The sequence below is a fragment of the Ylistrum balloti genome, unplaced genomic scaffold, assembly GCF_031769215.1.
Source record: "Ylistrum balloti isolate Yb309-2 unplaced genomic scaffold, AGI_CSIRO_Ybal_v1 Utg370636, whole genome shotgun sequence".
Taxonomy (NCBI): domain Eukaryota; kingdom Metazoa; phylum Mollusca; class Bivalvia; order Pectinida; family Pectinidae; genus Ylistrum; species Ylistrum balloti.
Window position 1 is genome coordinate 1 of NW_026782388.1, and position 19,664 is coordinate 19,664.

The 19,664-nt window shown below is 34.0% G+C and overlaps 1 protein-coding gene across 1 annotated transcript; it reads right to left on the reverse strand.

Moving 5' to 3' along the window:
* Positions 1 to 843: 843 nt before the first annotated feature.
* Positions 844 to 7,122, reverse strand: LOC132557174 (metallophosphoesterase 1-like). The gene is made up of 8 exons (XM_060221669.1): positions 6,818 to 7,122; positions 5,681 to 5,751; positions 4,970 to 5,111; positions 3,740 to 3,926; positions 2,801 to 2,881; positions 2,108 to 2,230; positions 1,821 to 1,961; positions 844 to 1,014 (listed from the first exon to the last, which is right to left on the reverse strand). Exons 1-8 carry the CDS (start codon positions 7,120 to 7,122, stop codon positions 844 to 846), a joined length of 1,221 nt encoding a protein of 406 aa, XP_060077652.1.
* Between the last annotated feature and the right edge of the window lie 12,542 nt (positions 7,123 to 19,664).

Genomic DNA, 19,664 nt, shown 5'->3' on the forward strand with positions numbered 1-19,664 from the left:
ATGATCCATGTCCCAAGAACATTTTTGAGATCAAACACACTTGTGCAATGATCCATGTCCCGAGAACATTTTTAGATCAATCACACTTATGCAATGATCCATGTCCCGAGAACATTTTTGAGATCAAACACACTTGTGCAATGATCCCTGTCCCGAGAACATTTTTGAGATCAAACACACTTGTGCAATGATCCATGTCCCGAGAACATTTTTAGATCAATCACACTTGTGCAATGATCCATGTCCCAAGAACATTTTAGATACCAAACACAAGGTATATATGGAAGTCATACTAACGATACACATTAACATTCGCTGGATATTATACTCTTCATTATAGGAAAACATATTATAGGTTTATGTCATTACATATTGTTGTCTTAATGTTGACTCATGGTTAGTTTACTGACTGCTTTAACAGTCCAGATTAAGTAGTGAATCACGGTGTGACGATCCAGTCTTCCTGTAGATATCTACACATGTGCCTTTTGTTTACTATGCTTGGCTGTTTTGGCGGTTTAAGATCACTGTAACATTTAAACAGGATAGCGACACACGATTATTTAGTTCCTATCATTGATGAAGAAAAGATGATTGGTGAATTTCGAATTCTCTACAAATCCCAACTTTATTGATCATCCCGAATGGGCAATGTGACGAAAGAATAAATTGGTATATTTTTAATTTTAATTCACGCCTCACTGACCACCCAATATTTGTAAGCGCATTGATAAGGAAGAGGATTAATAAGTGTATTTCTCCAGACTTTATTGGTGACTTAAGAACATTGTATCAGTCTTTGTTCCGCCAATGGTCAGCATGGCAATTACGCCGATATATTGGTCAGTGTAATTTATTGACCCATACTCTAACCGGTAATGTATTCCTAGATTTGTAGGGAAATAACAACCACAGCAAAGCTATCAGTGTACCTGTTATATAAAAAAATATCACAGTTGTTCCTCTTGGAAGGTGACACTGATTCACAACAAAATCATTTGGAGACAGCACCACCTGCAACAATAAAACGTGTCGATGATAACAAAATTCTGACACAACGTATTTCATAGTCAGACTAATACACAAACAGAAATGAGATGAGCGACACTGTCAGAGTTACTGTAATGTATAGAAGGTTATTTAACTCGTGAGTGTTTATGTTTATATCACAAGAACCGATTTTAATCTAAGAGTAACCTCCCTTGTCAAGAGTGGCAGTATCTAATTATGTTGTCGGTGTTTTATTTTTTTTTATTTATTTATTCTTCTCGTCCTTATTCTTCTCATCTTATTTAACTTTGTTTCCTAAAATTTCCTTAATTTTTGTAAATGTAGCATCGCTATTTATTTATATCTTCACAATGCAATGGATTATCTTTGTAATACCTTTGATATTTATTGACGGGTGACAATAACATTTCAAAACTTAAGTTTTGTCTTGTGGGAAGAGTTTGGTTTTGTATTGCTTAACATACCACCAACATCTATGGTCATTAAAGGATCAAAGGACAATTATTCATTTCACTGCTTAAATGATTATAATTTCAAAATAAATTCAAAGGGATTGTATCCATTTCTCATAGATAAGCTAATTAGGTAAGTATTGTATCAGTTTTTTTAATTTTAGGGGGTGTATTTTACTGCATATATAATACTATTTTTGCAGGGGGGTTATATTGCCTAGAGAAGAGTACTTATATTAAATATCTAATGCCTATACATATTTCATTTTGCATCAAACAATCTTATCTAAAAAATACTGTCAACTTTGGAATTTGGAAAACATGATGGATATTGGAATCTGTAACATATAAACATACCTGTAGAAATGAAGGGTTGTTTTTATTGTGCCAACTTAAGGAGGCAACTGTCCATTCTGGAACAGCGTTGTGATGGAGACGATAACAGCCATGGTGGGTATGAGCACTCAAGATCAGGCGAGGTTTGATCCACTCAAATACCTGTATAAAACAGGTCACATACATCCCTAAATATACATTACCTCACCATCAAAATTAATACGATAATATATCTAGTCTATGAGATAATACATATAGCACATACTTCCACTATACTTTTAAAATTGTTGCGTTTTAGTTGTTTTTACCTGACTGCTGGACTTTTCTGAAAGGCAATCCCAATTCACCGTGAAAGGAATCTCTTTTTCATCAGGAGGTGCCGAGTCTGGTAAACTACAGTTTGCATCTGAAGGCCGGTACATTGGAAAATGCTGAAAAAATTATGGATATTTTTGCTCAAACTCATCATTGCAAGAACGCTTTATCTTCTTACGATATGGTCTAAGTTGTGAAGAAAATATGTTACCTTTAAGAGTTTAACTATTGTTCTTTAAAGTTGCCTCGATTAGAATCTTTGACGGTTTGTTAGAGTTATCTCCCTTAGAATCCTTATAGTATTCCATAATCCGTTTAACCGTGATTTCTTTAGAGTTGTCTCCCTTAGAATATTTCACGGTTTGTTATAGTTACCTCCCTTATAGTATTGCATAATCCGTTTAACCGTGATTTCTTTAGAGTAGCCTCCCTTAGAATATTCCTTGGTTTATTAGAGTTGCCTCCCTCAGAATCCTTATAATATTCATTAATCCGTATAACCGTTATTTCTTTAGAGATGCCCTTTTAAAACATTTAAATTCCTTCAACCAATACCTTATCGTTTTGGAGTTATGAGGTTAAATCGATTGTAATCTAAGTAAAGAAACATTCATCTTTACTTCGAACATATATTTGGTGAATATTACTGGTTAAGTATGAAACCTACAGCTTGAAATGTTACTCACTTGCAGTAATATTGGAGGAGAGTAGGCCATTTTTTCCATAGCCTCACATTCACTTGGGGGACTGTCACTTGATGTTTGTCCCTGAGTCATAGAAATAATCATCAAAATATATATCTGAACTGTACCTACTAAATTATTGCATTTCATTTATAAGATTTTATAAGATAATAAGTTGATGCCTGGCTGAAAGCAAACCCATATTAATTGCTGTTGAAAATAAATGTTATTCTATCATGCAACCAGTACGGCAAACCACTTAACTTAAGGGAAGAATTTTTATACAGTAATATGAAGGAGCACATATCTACCAATGCATTATTTAGTCAGTATCTACATATGGAGAGTAAAACCGATATTAACCTGTTGAAAATTGACATTATGAACACCTGTGATTTTAAGGGAAAGAACAAAGGAACGACCTTCTAGAAAAAGAACAAAATGAAAGTACAAATTTTCATCCCTAGATAAAAAAAATCAAAAAGATATAATACTGTCAGAGAAATTTCACAGTAGGGAATCTCGAAAGACACACATAAATATTGAATGCTGGAAACAGAAGTGCATAAGCAATTCACCATAGCAGTCAAGTCAGTAAAATTAAGATTTTCCTCAACAGTAAGAAAAAAAAAGAAATTACGAATATCTCAGCATAATCTTAATCCAAACTCAAATAAATAAAACCTAAGACAAAATATGAAAAAAAGAAAGATTTACACGGATGCTTCGGGAAAACGTGCAAGCAAGGAAAATAAGACCAGGTGTTCAGGAAGAGAAAGCGTGATGGAAAGCTTGCCATAGTAAGTGATGGAGAGAAATCTTAGTATCTTAAATTATTTCACTGTCAACCTGTACACTTTCTACTTCTTGATTAGTGTATAAACCTTGTGTTGGTCATGTCTGATGAATGTGACTTATGTTTAAGTATATTTTTTCAATTACCTCTGCACACTTGAGCTGCTGTGAGATTTTTTCCAGAGAGTTGACTGTCTCAGCACACAACTTGCACCCATCTCCTTCCATGGCCATGCTATTCATCAACACAAACAGGTTTCCATGAAACTCAAAAAGCTGGACTGAAGGTGACGAGAATGCTTTCTCAAATCGTCTGTTTCTATTTTCTTTCATCCTATAAATTGATGAAAAAATTTTAAATAATAAAATTGTCTCAAATTATATGCACGGCAGCAATAACAAATGAATCTGAATTTTTAGTCAAGTGAAACTTATGTTAATATCTAAAGCAATGACTGCTGATATATCATGTCAAATCAAATCAAATATAAAAACAGAAATGAGGTTTCTGCAAAGGAAACAAATGTATCATTGAACTAAGTCTTTTTTTGTTAAAGATTTAACCTGCACTGTGCAGAACTATAATTACACAATTTTCAAATTGTTGACTGATTTTAGTAAGTGGGTAAAGTTGTCTTCCCTTCAATCAAACACGTTTGATAAAGGGGGGTAACTGATCAGTAGGACCACATTGGATAATCTAACTTTAAAAAAAAAAAATTGGTTAGACCTTTTAACTGCAATTATGATACTGATTTTGCCTCACATTGAAGTGAGATTTGAATTTTATTTTTAGTTTGGTTTATTTACGCTTTACATTCTATTAAAAGTTTGGGTCATTTACTGACGTGCCAGGTTTGGTTGGTGGATGAAAGCCGGAGTTCCTGTATGATACCAACCTACCTGCGGTCAGTACCTGGCGACTGCTCCGCGTGCATAATGTAGTTGAGCATAAGTTGATAGCTAATGATAAAGACCTTCAGAGACTTTAACCTTGCCACCCCAGCCAAAATGCGACCGGCACACACAAGTACCTTAGTATCATTATTTCTATTACTTTCACTTTTTACCTGTTTGATTGCAGCCAATTATAGAACACTCAAGTTTTTTTTTACAATAAACAATATTTCATTACTGAAGGTACCAACCCGTACCATTCTTTAAGGGGGTGTTAAGATATTGTATCTAAATAGATGTAAAGAAATTCTAGCTAAACAGTTAGGTTTCTATATGATTTATCTAAAAATTCACAGAATTAAATTAATTAACCCCAACAAATCGAATGACTTCCCAGATCTGAATCAGAACCCCCTTAGACATGTGGAGAGATCCTGATTCTTAACCCGTCTGAATCTGTCCTTATAGAGCTGCACTTACATGTGATGAAATCCAATGTCATGGTTACCTACAAGTACCCTTGTAGTTGTATCTTTCGGTGTTGAAAACATTTTTTTGAATCTGGCAACATCCTTCTTGAACTCTGCATCAGTGGCCCACCTGCCATCATCTAGCAGATCACCTGTTAAATGACTGACTTGTATAATATTTTGAGTTTTAGGATGTAATTATCAGCATAAAAAAGTTCTGACATTAAACAACTTTAATCAGATTACGATTTAGAATAACACCACAGAATCAGTGATAATTTGTAAAATATATTAATTTTTGAAAATAAGGTAGGGTTTGCTGAAAACAGTTCTCTGTGAGAATTGAGTTCTTCAACCATGATCAAACTAATAATCAAACTGTGATTATGAAAAGGAAGCAATCTTTGGCATGTTGTTGACTGATTCACAGTCAATGTATTCCATTAACAGACGTGCATGTTTACATTTCATTAAACTAGTGCTCTTTTTTAAGGATTTTAGACCTTACAACACCAAGAGTTTAATAGCCAGCGAAAAAGGGAAACATCATAAGTATAGCTTTAGGGACAGAACGATAATTTCGAAATTGCAAGAAAGATAGAAAATGTGTAAGTTTGTCAGTCACTTCATATAAACACAAACTTCCACAGGATGTTATTTGGAATACTTTATCACATGGATTATCAAACACGAATATGTATACATTACAACTTAACAATACCTAAAATGAAGACCACATCAGGACGATGTATCAACATGCTTGTCTGGAAGGATATTTCCATCTGCCATTCTCTGGAAAAAAGACAGCCATGCATTATTTTATGGAGTTTCACAACACATCAGTCACTTGACACTGGACAACACAACTAAATTCACATGACAAATCGATGATGGTTTCTACAGACGATGCAGTAACACAACGGCTAACGTCATATGACGACTATGTCTACTAAAGATGGGGTCAAACAACAGCTAAGGTCATACGGTGGCTATGTCTACAGATAATCGGGTCACACATTATCCATATGACGAAGTTGGCTTTCATAAATTTAGATGTTACATAACAGCTTAGGTCATAAGAAAATATTATTATGTCTACAGTTTATTTGGCACACAACAGGTACACTGACATGACGAAGGAATCTACAGATATTGAGGTCACTCAACGAGTAAAGTCACATGATGGTGGTGTCTACAGATAATGGTGTTGCAAAACTTGTAAGGTCAAATGGTTATTGTATCTACAGATGATGGGGCCACACATAACAGGGAAGGTCAAATGATGTTGGCGTCTACACACAACGGGGCTATACAACAGTAAAGTCAAATGGTTATTGTCACTGATTTGGGGGCCACACAACAGGTAGAGTCATATAATGGCAGTGTCTACAGATAACGAGGCCATACTGGTAAGGTCATATGATGGTGGTGTCTACATATAATGAGGCCACACAACAGGTAAGGTCATATGATGGTGGTGTTTACAGAAAATTAGGTCACCTAGCATGGAAAGTCATATGACGATGGTGTCTACATATAATGAGGCTATACAGCAGATAAGATCATATGATGATGGTGTCTGGTGTCTACAGATAATGTGGCCACACAACAGGTAATGTCATATGATGATGGCGTCTACAGTTATTTGGGTCATACAAAATCTTAGGTCTATTGAAGATGTTACCATAACACAACAGCTGATGTTTCACATGACAGTGGTCTCCGAATCTATGATTATATGGAGCCACACAACAACCAAACTGTCATCTTGTTTTCAATATACACAGACAGTGAGATGTTGAATATTAGCAGTTGCCACTATGACAAAGAAATTCCAATTAACAGTTAATAAACTTACCTCCTAAATGCATCAAACCAATTTCCTGTCCTTATTCCAAGTAGGTGAGTGTCTGCTATAACCATGGCCTTGACTGGCTTGTTGATATCATCATTTCCATAAAGGAAACCTTCACTTTCCGGTAACTTTGGCCATTTACACATGAGCAACACAACAAAATAATGAAAGTACTCACAATAGAGAACCAACAGAAGCACCATGAAGAGGAATCGCACTACTCGCCTAGTCCTGATATAGAAGAACACACGCCAAGTGATCTGACATATTGTCCATATCACCGTAATAAGTGCTGATCTCACCGCCATTGAAACTTTGTACTGGTCCAACTGTTGTTATTCGTCACAGCAACCACAACAAACAACTGCCAAAATAAAGAATGCATTAGAAAATTATCATGATTTATGTTGATTTCACTGAACTGTACCAATAACCTTTTTCCATCAGATAAGACAAAAAAAATCAGATTTTACTCTACATACATAATAACTTATTTCATACAAGTAAAACACTATCAGGAGCGTTAGATGTCATTAATAAAGTGCATCGTACCATAATCCAACTATTGTTTTAAACCTCCAAACGTGTAAGACTGAATATGCTAATAGTGATGGAGACTTGATACTGTAGAACATCAGTAGTAGAGCCACACAAGCAGAGCATGATTATTAGATTTCGCTTGCATTGTGTCCCATCTGCTGAAAGGTAGACTGGCTGTGATAGCCGTCAAAGAATTCAGCAACTGACAGAGACGATGGCTGGTGAACATTATTTGGAAGTTTTATAGTCATCATACTTATCTCATTACATGATTGACTTACATTGACCAAGATTTACTTGGCGTTGCCATCGATCGGCAGACGAAGCTTGCCCTTTCGATATTGATGGTATCTCAACATTTCAAATTGGTGTTTAAGTAATGAAACCCATCCCCTAAAAACTAACAATTGTCTATTTTTCTATGCCCCTGAAATAAAATAGGAGGAGGCAAATAGCGTTCCCTATCCTTCAATTCTCGACAAATTTATTCTTACACAGATTTTATACAAAGGTCAATTACAAGTATACTTTGGACATTGTCGTGTTTCAGGGGTCAAAGGTTAAGGCCATGGTCAATGGCGCTTTTTACAAATGAAGAAAATATTATCTAGTTCATTTTAAACACTTCATTCTTTAATTTGATTTTGGTCATACAAGATTAATTATGAGTATATACTTTGGAGAACTGTCTGTTTGTTGTTTTTTTTCAACATGAAGATGTGTAAAAATGACTGCAAACAGGGGACACCCTTGTTTGTGAACAAGTACTATAACAATGATAGAGTTTAAACAATAAGATAGTTATGACTGGCATGACAGTCGCACAACAACGTCATAAATTGGATGATCAGCGGCATCTTGCACCTAGTGAGAGTTATGGGATTTTGAGAGTTATGGGAGGATTGAGAATTCTGGGACATGATTTACTTCCAGAAGTTCTGTAGTGGAGATTTATTTGTGTATCAATTCTTCATAAATGAAAACATCGCTGGACATTTACCCCTACGTGTCAGTTCAGCTATGTGTGCATTCTCCGTGTTAACTTCAATGGTGCATTTCATTACCTCACAGTCTGTCAATCAGGGTGATTTTTTTCATGTTATGCCAAGTGTGCAACACAAAAAACATTAATATAATCCACATGAATGAAATGCTGGGCGCGAAAATGTCCCAGGACGCTCATTAGGTACATCGACACATGGTGTCCCGTCTTACACATGTTATAATTTTAGGTGAGATGAACAACAGGATTTAATGTCACCTTGCAATGCGGTAATTTTGCTAAATATTTATACACATTTACAGGTCGGCTTAAATGAACTGTTATTAAATACATAAAAGATATGATATGCTTGACAAATTCCGCTTACTTTGAGAAAAAGGAGAGTCGCGTCGCTTGACTGATCTAGCAACCGTGACACGATATTTTGATTTCGCTAATTCTGCTTTTAAGTTTCATTTATGAATTTGAACATTGTATTGCTATGTTGAGTGATATTCTTTGACTTCAATTTTTGTGATGCATGTATTTGCTTTTATACGAATGCATGAATGCATGCCAGTGCAAAATATACTTAAAGTGAAACTGAAAAGTAGCTAATTCCAAGCATAAAGAAAAACATGTTTAAAACAAAATTGGGAAATTATAGCAAATAATATGATCTTATGCTTGGGGACGAGATTGACACCATTTTTGATTGGGATGCTTTACATGGTATTCTACCAATTTATGTCGTTGTCTGGTAAAAATAGCTTACAAAATCCTTCTAAATATAAAATCAGGGAAAACTCAAAATTTACACGGAAAAGATTTAATGGAGAACCAATTAATTCGGCATCCGATTCATTTCTATCTGAACAGAAAAAATGGTGGATTTCAATGAAGTAACTCTGATAAGTAAAAACAACAGATATATCATCAATGGAAAAGTGATATTATTACTATCAAATCTGTTTTAATGAAATTAATAAAGTCCTTTATTTCACCAGCACAATGCAATAAACCAGCATACATTATTACGGTGCATGTCATGATCAGGTCAGGTCACTCATTCTCAGTAAAGATACAAGCATACATGTCATGATCAGGTCAAGTCACTCATTCTCAGTAAAGATACCAGCATACATGTCATGATCAGGTCAAGTCACTGATTCTCAATAAAGATACCAGCATACATGACATGATCCTGTTAAACTAATAAAAAGTATGATATACAAAATGTAACATTTTTCACCTGTTACAGAGTGATGCATTTATATATCGCTGTTTTATATACAGAACAAAGCAATCTCATGAGCTGAAATGTTTCTCACTTTTTGAAAACATTGAATGGAATAGTTTTAAAAATTACAGGACCAGTGAAACAGAGAGGGCCTTGGACCTAGTGAATCAGTTCTACTTATTTCTATATTATTATAAAGTTATAATTTATATTATTATATTAAATCTAAAACAATATGTATATAAAATGTCAATTTAACAGCATCAATAAGAATTGAAATAGATACAGTAATCTTACCAGCCAATATTTACAGCAGTGAATCGTTTCTAGTGTGCTTGTTATCAAGTTTTGTAAATGGTATAAAGATGGTACACAATTTGATACTGAAAGTCATTTTACTGCAGTATGAAGATATTTTCGGAGTTTGTTTTCAGATTTCAATTTGACAATGGTATTGATTTCAATGACATGTTATTGTATGGTGATGAGAACAGGAACATTAAAGATGTTGAATCTTTACGTATGTGAAACTGTGATGATGGGAAAATATAAAAATGTATGTAAATATATAGAGTCAAGCCTATGGTTTCTTGAAAAACTGCCAACATTAATTTATAAATATTTAATAAAGTTAATAGCCTACACACTATGAAACGCTAGTTACATGTATGATATTTGACGTCGATAGCATATCTATATGTGCATAATTACAGAATATTATCGTGTATTTAAAGGACATAGATTCATTAACAGATAATATAAAGCAGTATATCAGATATACTTACCTTTGTCCGGTCACCTTCCTTCTGGCATTCTATCACTTTCTCTCCTATCCTTCACGTCTCATCCGTTATCTGATATCTTGTGATTATAATATTTCACCAGAGTGAAGATATCCTTCATCGAGTATTCTACATGGAAGAATTCTAATAAGTAGAATCAGTAATTCGTCTGTTTACATTTCTGAATAGTTAACAGAGGGAGTCGTGGTATTTGAAATCCAGCATGCGTGAAAACTGAACACGTAGAAATTGACAGAGGCCATGCGTATCACATCCTACGCTTTCTCATAAAAAGGTCGATTTATCACGTTAAATAGTTAAACAGAGTAATAACATATTTAAAACCGCAAAGAAAATTGGAAAATTTACTGAAATAAAATATTTTGTTGAAACAATTTGTTAATTAGTACATTTTATTTGTCTTTAAATACTGTATAAGAAATCGGTCGAACAAGTACTGTCCTTAGAGGTCGCTTATACAACATCTAATGAAGTGTGTCTCCATTGAAGATATTTCAGGTGGAACAAATTTTCTCTCGTCATGGATTTCTTCTATGACAAGGAGCTCAGGACAACTTGTACAGAAAAGTAATTTAGTGTCTTTATAACTTTGCATTGAAAAGCTTTGATTTATATATGACAGGTGCAAATGAAATAGTGTATTTGATATGTTTATTAGTAACTCAATGAAATAAACAGCATTGGCACAACAAACGAAATTATGACCTAGTGACGTCTATGGGCATTGACTAAAACAGGTTATGTTACACTTTCGTCAATAAACGACCTTTCATTCTGAAAAAGATCAATGGTATCAAAAGATATAAGATATCAGGAAAATAGAATACGCTTTGCCAAAGATTAAAGTCGGACACGATTTATCAATACATTATATTTCTAATATTTATTGTCTGTGTTGATTACAATTGACGTTGTAATAAAAATCGAGGTTTATATCAACACAGTATCATCAGTTATATGTACGTCGTTTGAAGTAAATACAGTTATAAAGTTTTTACCTTATTAAAGTCTACACAATTATATATCAAATAGAAAAATATTGTTGACCTTTTTAACGTTCAGCACTGATTGCTGTATAAAACATTTAAACAGATATCAAGTATTTTTATATAAAGGGGTCGAGACATTAACGATATTGTTACAATATATTTAAATACGTTTTCTGAACAGATACATCGTTTTCTATCTATAGTCAATGCTATTTCCTATTTAACTGTATGTTATGGGTCAGGGAACTACACGAAGAACACCCGCTACAATCAAATACACTATTCACTTTTCTTGACAAAGCTATTATATGAATATATCTGTACAATTGCGACGGTGTCAGAATTTTAAAGCATATTGATCTCAAGTGTCATCCTCTAAGATACTTATTTACCGAGGCGAGGCAAAATTGTGCCCCACTATTTCATAAATATATTCTGTAAGGTTATTGATCAGTGATATTCAGTGACGTGTTAAAGTTGGTTTCAATAAATTGTTGTCAACATTTTTTTTAATAACACATATATCCATGAAACGCTAGCGTTGCATTTTATTGTAAAATGAATAAAGTTTAAAGTTTTGGGGTGGACATGTTAAATTACAAATGCTGTATAGCAACAGATGAATAGGCATACACATCAAATCACAAACAAAGAGATTATATCTTTTGTACTCGACATTGTCATCGTGGTTTCCACTTTAAGCAACAAACCAGTACTATTTGTTTACCTTTTCACCACGGTCACAATAGTGGCAACAGCTCTAGAAATAGTACGATCCTGAAATATGCAGCAGCCAGGGACATATGATGAGGAGTTTCTAGGTAGACCCCAAACGCCAGGGTTATATGAGGAGTGGTTTCTAGGGGCATACTAACATCCAGGGTCAACAGGGGAAGGTTATTAAGGAGACACCAACACACAGGATCATATGAGGAGATGTTTCCATGGAGACACCAACAATCAGGGTCATATTAGGAAGGTTCTAGGGAGACTCTAACAACAAGGGTCAGAAGAAGAGGGATTACCGGGGACACATCAAAACCAAGGGTCATTTAAAGAGGGGCTTCTAGGGATACACCAACAACATCCTGGGCCATCAGGGGAAGGTTATTAAAGAGACACCAACAGCAAGGGTAATACGAGGAGGTGTTTCTATAGATACCAATAGCCAGGATAATATGAGAAAACCATAAACCAACATCAGATGAGGATTCGTGTCCAGGGACACTGTAAAAGAATACTGACTCCAAAAACAGGAAAGAAAGTAAAAGATATTTGTTGCAATAAGGACAGTGATCACGTTTGGTCTCTTCAATGTCTCTTCAAAATTAACATCTCGATTTATCGGCGTAAATTCTAAACACGTTCTTAGGTTTATACAGTCTAAATTCTAACTGATATCAAAAGGATTTAATTACATAGGTAAGATGCACTATCAGCAGACACGATGTGCTTCAAGTAAAATGACTTTCTAAAAAAAATCTGATAACACTCAACTGCTTGTTACATAGACATCTATCGACAAGCTAGAAATAGATGTATTTATTTGGTAAATAACCTCAATTAACCCAAGCTGTATTCATGGTCATGCACATGAAACTTCATCTTGGCGTCATGTTGTATCTGGTAAATTTACATGTAACAGGTAATTCATCACTTGAAATACAAAATGTGATAACATTTCTAAGTATAGGTGCTAATTTAGATATTGACTTTAGATGGTACATTTAATGATTACTTAATAAGGTGTTTGATTGGTCGCCACTTTGTGATCTTAAGATGTTACTGAGTATAGTGTTTGTTTTTGTGTGTACATAAACGTAACGTCGCTATAGTGTCATAAATATATTTCACGCGAAATACTGATATATATCTCACAACTGTTAAGCAGAAGTTGAAAAATAGATATCTCCTGTGATACGAATGAAATATATCATATCAAACAGGAAATCATTAAATTTCTTTTTCATTAATTTTAAATGTAAAACAAATAATAAATGCTAACCCAAACACAAAGAAAAAACATGTTTAAAACAGAATTGGGAAATTATAGCAAATAGTATGATGTTATGCTTGGGGACGAGATTGACACCATTTTTGATTGGGATGCTTTATATGGTATTCTACCAATTTATGTCGTTGTCTGGTAAAAATAGCTTACAAAATCCTTCTAAATATAAAACCAGGGAAAACTCAAAATTTACACGGAAAAGATTTAATGGAGACCCAATTAATTCGGCATCCGATTCATTTCTATCTGAACAGAAAAAATGGTGGATTTCAATGAAGTAACTCTGATAAGTAAAAACAACAGATATATCATCAATGGAAAAGTGATATTATTACTATTGATGATAAAAGCTTTTATATAAAATCTGTTTTAATAAAATTAATAAAGTCCTTTATTTCACCAGCACAATGCAATAAACCAGCATACATTATTACGGTGCATGTCATGATCAGGTCAGGTCACTCATTCTCAGTAAAGATACAAGCATACATGTCATGATCAGGTCAAGTCACTCATTCTCAGTAAAGATACCAGCATACATGTCATGATCAGGTCAAGTCACTCATTCTCAATAAAGATACCAGCATACATGACATGATCAAGTCAAATCACTCATTCTCAATAAAGATACCAGCATACATGTCATGATCAGGTCAAGTCACTCATTCTCAATAAAGATACCAGCATACATGACATGATCCTGTTAAACTAATAAAAAGTATGATATACAAAATGTAACATTTTTCACCTATTACAGAGTGATGCATTTATATATCGCTGTTTTATATACAGAACAAAGCAATCTCATGAGCTGAAATGTTTCTCACTTTTTGAAAACATTGAATGGAATAGTTTTAAAAATTACAGGACCAGTGAAACAGAGAGGGCCTTGGACCTAGTGAATCAGTTCTACTTATTTCTACATTATTATAAAGTTATAATTTATATTATTATATTAAATCTAAAACAATATGTATATAAAATGTCAATTTAACAGCATCAATAAGAATTGAAATAGATACAGTAATCTTACCAGCCAATATTTACAGCAGTGAATTGTTTCTAGTGTGCTTGTTATCAAGTTTTGTAAATGGTATAAAGATGGTACACAATTTGATACTGAAAGTCATTTTACTGCAGTATGAAGATATTTTCGGAGTTTGTTTTCAGATTTCAATTTGACAATAGTATTGATTTCAATGACATGTTATTGTATGGTGATGAGAACAGGAACATTAAAGATGTTGAATCTTTACGTATGTGAAACTGTGATGATGGGAAAATATAAAAATGTATGTAAATATATAGAGTCAAGTCTATGGTTTCTTGAAAAACTGCCAACATTAATTTATAAATATTTAATAAAGTTAATAGCCTACACACTATGAAACGCTAGTTACAGGTATGATATTTGACGTCGATAGCATATCTATATGTGCATAATTACATAATATTATCGTGTATTTAAAGGACATAGATTCATTAACAGATAATATAAAGCAGTATATCAGATATCCTTACCTTTGTCCGGTCACCTTTCTTCTTGCATTCTATCTTTTTCTCTCCTATCCTTCACGTCTCATCCGTTCTCTCATATCTTGTGATTATAATATCTCTAATCTTTTCTTATTTTCAATAAGTAGAATTAGTAAATCAGTGGGAGTCGTGGTATTTAAAAATCCAGCGTGCGTGAAAACTGAACACGTAGAAATTGACAGAGGCCATGCGTATCACATCTTACGCTTTCTCATAAAAAGGTCGATTTGTCACGTTAAATAGTTAAACAGAGTAATAACATATTTAAAACCGCAAAGAAAATTGGAAAATTTACTGAAATAAAATATTTTGTTGAAACAATTTGTTTATAAGTACATTTTATTTGTCTTTAAATACTGTATAAGAAATCGGTCGAACAAGTACTGTCCTTAGAGGTCGCTTATGCAACATCTAATGAAGTGTGTCTCCATTGAAAATATTTCAGGTGGAACAAATTTTCTCTCGTCATGGATTTCTTCTATGACTAGGAGCTCAGGACAACTTGTACAAAAAAGTAATTTATTGTTTTTTATAACTTGGCATTAAAAAGGTCTGATTTATATAGGACAGGTGAAAATGATATAGTGTATATGATATGTTTATAAGTAACTCAATGAAATAAACTATTCCGCGATTTATGACAGAAACAATATTGGCGATACAAACGAAATTATGACCTAGTGACATCTATGGACATGAACTAAAACAGGTTGTTACACGACCTTTCATACCGAAAAAGATCAATGATATTAAAAGATATAAGATATCAGGAAAATAGAATACGCTTTGTCAAAACTTAAAGTCAGACACGATTTATCAATACATTTTATTTCTAATGTTTATTGTCTGTGTTGATTACAATTGACGTTGTAATAAAAATCGAGGTTTATATCAAACACAGTATCATCAGCAATATGTACGTAGTTTGAGGTAAATACAGTTATAAAGTTTTTACCTTATTAAAGTCTACACAATTACATATAAACTAGAAAATATTAGTTTTCTGAACAGATACATCGTTTTCTATCTGAACTCAATGCTAATTCCTATTTAATTGTTGAGGGTCAGGGAACTACACGAATAACACCCGCTACAATCGAATACACTATTCACTTTTCTGGACAAAGCTATTATATGAATATCTATGTACAATTGCGACGGTGTTAGAATTTTAAAGCATATTGATCTCAAGTGTCATCCTCTAAGATACTTATTCACCGAGACGAGGCAAAATGGTGCCCCACTATTTCATAAATATATTCTGTAAGGCAATATATATTGATGAGTGATATTCAGTGACGTGTTAAAGTTGGTTTCAATAAATTTTTGTCAACATTTTTTAATAACACATATATCCATGAAACGCTAGCGTTGCATTTTATTGTAAAATGAATAAAGTTTAAAGTTTTGGGGTGGACATGTTAAATTACAAATGCTGTACAGCAACAGATGAATAGGCATACACATCAAATCACAAACAAAGATATTAGATCTTTTGCACTCGACATTGGCATCGTGGTTTCCACTCTAAGCAACAAACCTGTACTATTTGTTTACATTTTCACCACAGTCACAATAGCGACAACAGCTCTCGTAGTAGTAGTATCCTGAAATATGCAGCAGCCAGTCATAGGAGAAGGAGTTTCTAGGAAGACACCAACAGACAGGGACATATGAGAAGTTTCTAGGTAGACACCAACAGCCAGGGTCGTATGTGAAGGAGTTTCTAGGTAGATACCAACAGCCAGGGACATATAAGAAGTTTCTAGGTAGACCCTAACAGCCAGGGACATATGAGAAGTTTCTAGGCAGACCCCAACAGCCAGGGACATATGAGAAGTTTCTAGGTAGACACCAACAGCCAGGGACATATGAGAAGTTTCTAGGTAGACACCAACAGCCAGGGTCGTATTAGGAGTTTCTAGGTAGACACCAACAGTCAGGGACATATGTGAAGGAGTTTCTAGGAAGAAACCATTTGCCGGGGGCATATGTGAAGGAGTTTCTAGGTAGATGCCAACAGCCAGGGACATATGTGAAGGAGTTTCTATGTAGACACCAACAGCCAGGGGCATATGTGAAGGAGTTTCTAGGTAGACACCAACAGACAGGGACATATGAGGAGTTTCTAGGAAGACACCAACAGTCAGGTTCATAGGAGAAGGAGTTTCTAGGTAGACACCATTTGCCAGGGGCATATGTGAAGGAGTTTCTAGGTAGACACCAACAGCCAGGGGCATATGTGAAGGAGTTTCTAGGTAGACACCAACAGCCAGGGTCGTATTAGGAGTTTCTAGGTAGACACCAACAGTCAGGTTCATAGGAGAAGGAGTTTCTAGGAAGACACCATTTGCCAGGGGCATATGTGAAGGAGTTTCTAGGTAGACACCAACAGCCAGGGACATATGAGGAGTTTCTAGGAAGACACCAACAGCCAGGGTTATATGAGGAGTTTCTAGGTAGACACCAACAGCCAGGGACATATGAGGAGTTTCTAGGTAGACACCAACAACCAGGGTTATATGAGGAGGGGTTTCCTTGAGAACAGTATTTAGTTTTTGTGTGTACATAAACGTAACGTCGCTATAGTGTCATAAATATATTTCACGCGAAATACTGATATATATCTCACAACTGTTAAGCAGAAGTTGAAAAATAGATATCTCCTGTGATACGAATGAAATATATCATATCAAACATGAAATCATTAAATTTCTTTTTTATTAATTTTAAATGTAAAACAAATAATAAATGCTAACCCAAACACAAAGAAAAAACATGTTTAAAACAGAATTGGGAAATTATAGCAAATAGTATGATGTTATGCTTGGCAACAATATTGACGCCATTTTTGAGTGGGATGCTTTATATGGTATTCTACCAATTTATGTCGATATCAGGTAAAAATAGCTAACAAAATTCTTCTAAATATAAAACCAGGGAAACCTGAACACAGAAAGAATTTAATGGAAAACCAACTTATTCAGTATTCGCTTCATTTATATCTGAACAGAAAACGTTTTAATGCAGTAAGTCTGATAAGTAAAGGCAAGAACAGATATATCATCACGGGAAAAGTGATATCATTACCATTGATGATCAAATGTTTTATATTATATCTGTTTTAATTATAATTGATTAAGTTCTTTATTTCACCAGTACAATGCAATAAACCAGTATACATTATTACGATACATGTCATGGTCTGGTCAAGTCACTCATTCTCAATAAAGATACCGGCATACATGTCATGATCAAGACAAGTCACTCTTTTTCAGTAAAGATACCAGCATACATGTCTAGTCAGGTCAAGTCATCCATTCTCAGTAAAGATACAAGCATACATGTCATGATCTGGTCAAGTCACTCATTCTCAATAAAAATACCAGCATACATGTCATGATCAGGTCAAGTCACTGATTCTCAATAAAGATACCAGCATATATGCCATGATCAAATCAAATCACTGATTCTCAGTAAAGATACAAGCATACATGTCTCAATAAAAATACCAGCATACATGTCATGATCAGGTCAAGTCACTGATTCTCAATAAAGATACCAGCATATATGCCATGATCAAGTCAAATCACTGATTCTGAGTAAAGATACAAGCATACATGTCATGATCTGGTCAAGTCACTCATTCTCAGTATAGAATCTATTAATCTAATAAAAAGTATGATATACAAAATGTAACATTTTTCACCTGTTACAAAGTGATGCATTTATATATCGCTGTTTTATATACAGAACAAAGCAATCTCATGAGCTGGAATACTACTCACCTTTTGAAAACAATGAATGGAATAGTTTAAAAAATTACAGGACCAGTGAAACAGGGCCTTGGACCTAGTGAAGCTGTTCTTATTATTTTTTATATTATTATAAAACTATAATTAATATTATTATATTAAAGCTAATTGGGTTTTTTTCAGAATTTAATTTGACAATGGTATTGGTTTCAATCTTGGATCTTGGATCTTTATGAATGTGAAACTGTAATGATGGGAAAATGTAGAAATCTATGTAAATATATAGTCAAGTCCATGGTCCCTTGAGAAACTGCCCACATTAACATAGATACATGTGTCATAGGTTTACTGCTGAAAAACTTCAAACACAAACACAAGTTACAGGTTTGATACATGATGTTTACATGAAAAATTAATCCTGAACTCTGACACATGTCATCGGTACATATATGATATCTGATGTTTACATTAGGAATGAGTCGTGAACTCTAACACATATTACAAGTACACCGTTAAGTCTAAACAGAGAATGTAGGCATCTCATCTAATTTAGCAATGTATCATACTAAATGTATCATAATGCTAAAATTAACAACATGTATTATATTATAGGTAGCAGGCATATTTAATATAAAATACTGGTGTAATATTTTATATAGCCTACTCACTTACATCCTCGTCCCAGTTGAAAGTCGCACTACCGTTAAGTTATAGTGCGATTTTTACCTGTGACCGAGGATGTGTTACGATGGATGTTGTGGAAACTTAAATCTTGTACTTCTTGCTCTAATGCTAACATATATTTCCATGAACGAGTGGAACCAAGCAGGTAGCATTTAAGCCAAGGATGAAAATAATCTACATGATACCGTCTACATGTATATATGTATACAGACAAGGAATGGCTAAAATATATAATCACAATGGTTTATAAAACAAATAAAAAAAGGAAAGTAAAAGTTTTTTTTATTAACGTTAGGTATACATCAAAAAA

Coding starts and splice junctions, on each gene's coding strand:
- LOC132557174 (XM_060221669.1), bottom strand. CDS start 7,122: ATGGCGGTGAGATCAGCACTTATTACGGTGATATGGACAATATGTCAG. Junction 5,112..5,680: donor TGATGTGGTCTTCATTTTAG/GTATTGTTAAGT, acceptor GTCATTTAACAG/GTGATCTGCTAGATGATGGC. Junction 3,927..4,969: donor GACATTGGATTTCATCACAT/GTAAGTGCAGCT, acceptor ATCAATTTATAG/GATGAAAGAAAATAGAAACA.